This window comes from Pocillopora verrucosa, chromosome 4 (genome assembly GCF_036669915.1).
Source record: "Pocillopora verrucosa isolate sample1 chromosome 4, ASM3666991v2, whole genome shotgun sequence".
Taxonomy (NCBI): domain Eukaryota; kingdom Metazoa; phylum Cnidaria; class Anthozoa; order Scleractinia; family Pocilloporidae; genus Pocillopora; species Pocillopora verrucosa.
In genome coordinates, this window is record NC_089315.1 from 6536227 (window position 1) to 6543314 (window position 7088).

General features: G+C 40.7%; 1 protein-coding gene across 1 annotated transcript; it reads left to right on the forward strand.

Annotated features, from left to right (window-relative positions):
- The first annotated feature begins 1589 nt into the window (after positions 1-1589).
- LOC131773554 (ankyrin repeat domain-containing protein 50-like) lies at positions 1590-6850 on the forward strand. The gene is given in 4 exon segments (XM_066164762.1): positions 1590-2664; positions 3078-6543; positions 6545-6675; positions 6678-6850. Coding segments are annotated over 4 exon segments (4797 nt in total). The 5' UTR covers positions 1590-1637.
- Positions 6851-7088: the final 238 nt, after the last annotated feature.

The following is a 7088-nucleotide window of genomic DNA, read 5'->3' on the forward strand; positions in this document are numbered from 1 at the left end:
ACTTAGGTACGATGTATCAAAACTCTCAGTAGAGCCTGCTGAAGGTAGTAATGTATAAGTCATACATCGCTATCGGACATTATTTCAAGAGTATTTCAACGCTGACTGATACAAAATTACAAGAGATGGTCAGAGATGTGAGAGATTGAGAGTTTTCACAGGTTTCTACGTCATCGCCCGCTAATTATCAGTCCACGGGAAACTTTTCAGGCAAAATAAGAGCACTTTATGGCCCAAAAAAACTGTGTTTTAAGTTTTTTGAAATCTTTCTTCTATCGGAATTGGTTTGTACATATAATAAGCTAAATATTGACGCAAAAAAAATTTTGTGTCATAGGCACTTTAAGTTTCAGTTACAACCTAAGAACTAAAATTTCAACTAGTTGCTCTTCTGTTTCTGGAAGCGAAGTATGCTCTTGAAATAATATATTCCTTATCGTTGCCATTGTAAAGAAATACAAAATTATGACAATGTACGTGTTTTGAGATTCCGAAACCTAATCTTTCCGAAAATTGTCTTCAGTTTACCTCAAACATCGAATCGTGCTTCGCAACCTAGCCGTTTAGCAATGGCTTGTGTTTAGTGACCTTTAGTCTTATCTTATATGGACGAAATCGTTGGAAATCAGACGGGAACGTCCACATTCGGACGGAAGCGTCGGAAATCACAGACATTGGCTAGGAAATTTGAACATAGCTACGCTACTCATGCAAGAGTGAAAGTTTTTGGATCTATGGGGTGAGGTGGGACATTTAATGTTTTCTTTTTTGTAAAATAAAAGAAGCATTAGCTTTCAAATTATTCCATCGTAATAAACTTATTACTTTTAATAAATCGAGGCAAAACAAAAGAGCCCCTCTGCTATCTTAAAAAGCCTCAGACAAAAGTTATTTTAGTGTGTTTTAACAATAATATGTAAAATAGACAGCATATTGTCAGGCTTTCTGCTGTTCCTCCGTCTGGTACAGTTATTTGCCTTGAAAATATCAATTCACATAATTTTAGAGGTAAAGTAAAACTTCAACACCACAAAATACTCAATAAACGCTGGCCAAAGATACTGTGCGGTCTCTCTCCTCCAATATGAATCAATATGAAATGCACTGAACAAAGACAAAATGATCATATTTTGAAAAGCTTTCAGCTCAAAGCGAATTTGATTGGTAGAAAACGTCAAGTCATTTAACAAACAATAGCGAAAGTTCTTCGTACAAAAAAATTTGTTGTCCTCTGCGTCAGTAAAACACCGATAGGTTTTCCAAGTGGGGCGACTGGAAAATTCTCGAGGATCAATTCCAATTTCTTTTAACTCATCTCAAGATTTGTTATATTTTGAACTAGTACATGCTGTTTCGCGTGAATTGAAATGTGACACCTTTAAAAAATCATTCATATAAAGCGATAGATTGATAAATCTGCTTCTCTTTCTACATCCTTCACAACTTCCCACCTACTGGCATCCAGCCAAGAGATACACTCAACCGTTACATCTGCATGAAGGGATCGCCTTTTCAAAGTAGGGCAGGCATGGGTGAGAAGGGTTCTCCATACGTTTATTATCTCTTCCCATTTTAAAGTAAATCTCCTTGCTGTTGCAGATTGTCATATTCACCAGACTGGAAACCATTCATGAGCAATGACGTCTTGCTCAACTGCAGCGAACTGGCAATCAAAAATCCTGAAGAAAGAGTACCAAAACTGGCTGGCTGTAAGCCACGCCCTTTCTCTTATGTGTGATGGGCTAAGGCCTTTCATCGAGAGGGAGATGAAAGCCTTTCATCAAGTGTTAATGGCAAACCTTACCTCTACACCCCCTTGCACCTGTAGAAACCCCCTAAAACACTCTTGTGCTTGGGCTACACAGCTTTTAATGTACCATAGAGGTGGAAAACCAAATTCTCCAAGGTGGCGCCAAAGCGACTCTTACAAGTGGACAGATCCAAACCTTGGTTACTGGGAGGTAGCCAAACTTTTCATGTCCGATTTGGGGAACAGCGCTGTTGATGTGATAGACGCGAGTAGTACTGACTGCACAGGATTGACCAATCTTCTCTTCTGGTGTTCTCACTTTCCCGTACAACACCATCTCGTTAAGGAGGTGCGAAAGACGCGAAATACCAAATGGGGACACGCTCCGAGACAGGAGCTAACAGATGGAGAAAAGGCAGATGCCCTTGCAGCGATAAGAAATCTCCTTCAAGATCCGAACTTAATTTCTGACAATGACGCCAAAGCGGCCCTCGCACAGATTGATGCAATGGAGAAGGATTTCGATGCACGTAGTATTGAAAGAAAAGTTCTGGCAGATTTCCGAGAGACAGTGAGAGGTCAACTGGATGACATTAAAGGGAAAATAAAGTCCTTCAAGAAAGACTGCAAAGGTGTAAGCAACAAGGTACAGAAGAAACAGCTGAGTTTGCAAACCCGACAGACAAAGGTCTTTAAGCTTCTGAAAAGTATTGATGAAAGAATGGAGAAGGCGGCAAATCGAAACCTTTCATATGTAACACAAGTTTCAAACCTTGTCAGACGGATGTTTACAAGGGGAAAGCAGTTTGTCTTTGACAACCTTCGCGGCGTGAATAAGTACTTCACTCTGTGGTTGCTGTTAATGGTACTCCTGAGTCGCCCTAGATGTTTAAGTAAGAACTCTTACAACGATGGTGAGTTTTGACTCTGTCAGATATGGATGAACAGCTAATTTGATTATCTAACTAGAGGCAAATCAATGCCAATGAAAAGATAGAGAGTAAAAAGGACAGCTTTCTGTTCGAGTTTTGGTAAAGGTGACGAGTTAGGACCGTTCAAACTACTCTTATCTGTGTTTTGTTTTATCCAGTAATTCACTTCATGATAACTATCGACTGCAAAACAATGCTTCCTACCCTTTATGGCAGTACATCAAAGAGGTCGACCGTGAGAGGCGAAAGTTAGGGGTTAAGTTAATTTGTTGGACACTGAGAAAGAGACAGAGGAGACCTTAAGACGTAAGAGAAAACAAAGTTATTCGAAATAAACATCGAAACTGTCAACGCAATTGTTTTCAGTTTATTTTATCTTTTTTTTTTCTTTTCAGGTTGCCCGATGGAAGATGGTTTTGTTCCTTTTGACAGTAAGGAATTCAATTTCATAAGCTACTTAAGTAATGCCCGAGAAAGGTTCACTGGACGGCGCTGGCTCTACAATGAACTGGAAACGAATTTGATGAAACAGGATACTGATCGTGGGGTTCTAGTAATTGGTGAGCCAGGCGCAGGGAAATCTGCACTGACTGCCCATCTGATCTGTTCTCGTTCATCTAATCCTTTTATTCACAAAAGAATCATTGGTTACCATTTATGTAAGCACGCAGACAAAGCCACTCAGGACCCCGGTCGATTTGTTCGCAATTTAGTCGACTTGATGGCCAGAAGAGTTCCAGAATATGGAATGTTGGTCTCTAACAGCTTATTAATCCTTTCGGTTCTTAAGAGTTGTTCAGGAGATCCGCTTGAATGCTTCGAACAAGCCGTGATGGCGCCACTTTTGCAGTTAAAAGGTGAACCTCAAACCTATTTCATTATCATAGATGCCTTAGACGAATGCTCGTCAGACAGTGGAGGGACTTCAGTGGTTCAGTTTATCAGAGAAACGTCCAGTAAGCTGCCAAAATGGATCAAGCTTGTAATGACTTCTCGCAATGACTCAAATGTATTAAAACACTTCAATCATTTTCCCAAAGTGTATTTGTCTTCCAAAGATGCACGAAACTTACAAGACATCGAAGTCTTTATCACCGCTAAACTATTCGAAGACGCTTCTATTCTCGAAAGATTGAAAGCTATGTTAGGTTCTAGTAGCGGTGAAGAGATTTCTTTCCTGACGAGCAGGTTATTAAGCCAGAGCCAAGGAAATTTTCTTTACGTAAAAGAAATGTTCCATTTTTGGAAAGAAGATAGGAATAATGACTTCGGACATATCCCAAAAACAATTGGTGGGATTTACGAGAGGTACTTGAAAAGGATTTATGGTTCCAGAGAGAAATTCAAGCCCGCTTTAGCCATTCTAGAGATCATGGTGGCTGCATTTGAACCGATGCCGGTTGATGATTTGTATCGAGTTGTAAGAACGCAGGAAAACATCGACTATGAATATGAATTTGTTTACGCGCTTAAGGATCTTTCACATTTTATCAGATATGGCGCAGACAACACCATCACTATTTTCCACCTTTCCTTTACAGAGTGGCTCACTAGCAATGAAAACCTTGGAAACCCATACTATGTAAGTCTGAAACGTGGTCACAGACGCTTAGCGGAATATTATTTAAGTGTTGTAAAAAAGACCCAGAACTCTTCTATGGACATCTACCGTTTAGCTCAACACGTTACTTTTGGAGAGGGTGACGAAAATTTTCTAGAAGAGTTTGGCAATATCAAAGCTTCTTACATAAATGCCTCTATTGACGGCGAGAACAGGACACTTCTCCATCTAGCTGCAGAAAATAGCAATAGAAAAATTCTTGAGTTACTTGTTCCAGCGTTTGATAGCGTTGACTGTGAGGACAACTACGGCTTTACTCCTGGCTTTGTTGCAGCAAAGAGTGGTCTCAAAAAAAACGTTGAATTTCTCATCAACAAGGGAGCTAACATTGAACACCGAACAAAGCCACCACCTTCGCTCTACTCTCTAATGGATAGCTCTGTACTTGCAACTGATCCTATTGAACGAGCCAAAACCACCCTTTGGAACTCCACCATGGTACACGCAGCTGCATCGGGAGGTCATACAGCCGTAATACGAGCTCTTCTGAAAAGGAACGCTTCGTTTCGAGAAGTAAATGGTGTTAACTTGACAGCCATCCAGCTCGCAGCACAAAATGGACATTTAGATGTTGTTCAGCTTTTGTACTATAGTGGGTCAAATGCAGACCATCTTTGTCTTCAATATGCAGCTCACGCTGGCCATACAGACGTTGTTAAATTCCTCATGAAGATCGGTATACTGGACACCTGCATGCCATGTGATGGTATATTTTACTGGCTTGGAAACAAAGTCCGATATCAGGCAGGGCCTAGTAATAACTTCAACGACTCACATGGGTACATTTTGGCAGACGATGATTACAGAATCAAATGCCAAAGTGCACTTCATTTAGCAGTCGCCGAAAAACATACAGAGGTTGTTAAATTACTACTTTCTGTGGAAGATAATACAATCCATTGCAAGGACTTCACAGGCCGAACTCCTCTTCATGAAGCAATAAGACAAAATCATGTGGAAATATCAGAGCTTCTTATAAGAAGTGGTGCAAGAGTTTCTCAAAAATGTATGCGCTTTCAAAATTTATCCTCTGTTTGCAACAACTCAGAGAAGTGTAATCAGCTGAGAACATTTTTAAATAAAAGAGAGCTAGAAGAATACGAAAGGGATCTGTGCCATTGTGGCACCACACCCTTTCTACTTGCAGCAAGATACGGTCATATTGAGGTCGCGTCCCTGCTTTTGCGGTATGGTGCAAAAAGTGACGATAAGGATTGCCAAGGGGCCACGGTTCTTCATATTGCTGCATGCCATGGGCATTACGATTTAATTAGATGGCTCATCTCTCAACGAACTTCTCTTCATCTTAACATGAAAAGTAAAAACCTCTCTACACCGCTTCATAGCAGCGCCATTTGTAAAATCAACCGAGACATCAAACCTCTGTTAGACATGGGTGCGAACATCTATGAAACTGATGAAAACGGAATGACGCCTCTGCATTATACTGTCATGAATGCATATGAAGCCGATTCGATTGTATTATTTCGAAGAGTGATCGCGAACGGTTCGTTGTTTACTACAGTTCTGGGGTCAAAGGGTGATATTACGGTGACACGTGATTCTGATGTCATTAATAGGACTTTGCCGTTAAACTTTCAGTGTTCAAAGCTTATAGATATTATAGAATCATCAAATAATTCGTACATAAATGCGATGGATATAAATGGAAGAACAGCCTTGCATCTCGCAGCAAAAAATGGAGAGGAGTGTTGTGTCATACGGCTACTTGAAAAACGCGCAAAAGCAGATTTATATGACCTTCAAGGGAAAACCCCTCTAGACTTTGCTACGGCGTTTTCTACCGAAGTGCGCGAGTGTAGCTGGTGCAACAACATGGATGATTTAGACATAATTCTGGCCGTAAACCAAAGGTATCACGACTCAATAGTTAGGATTCTCCTCTCAAGAGAGGTTGACTTAACCCAGACGTGCGACGAAGAAAAAACACATATATTGCGCCACGCCTTTGAGGTACACAAGCTAGTAATTGCTTACCTTATACCTTCGAAGGGCCTTAGTCTACGCTGTAAAGATGCGCAAGGTCGAACACCACTGTTAGCTCGCCTTCAGAGTGGTGGCAAGTGGCTGGACGTAATCTTGGAACGATTTGATGCACCCATTCACATCGACTGTGGGAAGCCATTTAACACGTCCGAATTCCACCTGCTGGCATTTAGAAAGCCGACAGGCCCGTCAGAAAATCTTCTGGAGTACCACACCTGTGATAACTTTACTTTTTCCCGTTATGAAAGCGATAAAGGCCCCTCCCTTAGGATTCCGTGTCATAGACGAGTGTCGTGATGCAGAGGGATACACAGCGTTACATAGAGCTGCTCAAGGTGGCAATCAGCTTGTACTGAAGACATTTCTCTAGGCGCTGATCCTTCCATTTTGACTTCTAAGGGTAATAGCGCTTTGGAAATCACCATTGTGTGTGCAAGGATAAGCCCGTTCCCATCAAATAATCGTAGACGAATTGCCGAGGAATCGGCTGATCTTTTGCTTCAAGCTTCGAAACAATTTGATGTTGGATGCAACATATGAAGGTGGCTTGCGAAAGATCCTATTGCAGTTTTCAGATTCCTTTTAGAAAATACATATCAATGGTAGAATTCAAGTTTCTTCCCTTTTTCTTACCACTTGTAATGAAATAAATATACTTGCAGCTTACGTTCTCTTTGATTTTCCTGTTTACTTTACGGTCATAATTTGCAATTTTTTATGTTTTATTATAAAACCCCATCTCGTGTCAAAACACTAAAGCAATGTCATCACGTCAAAA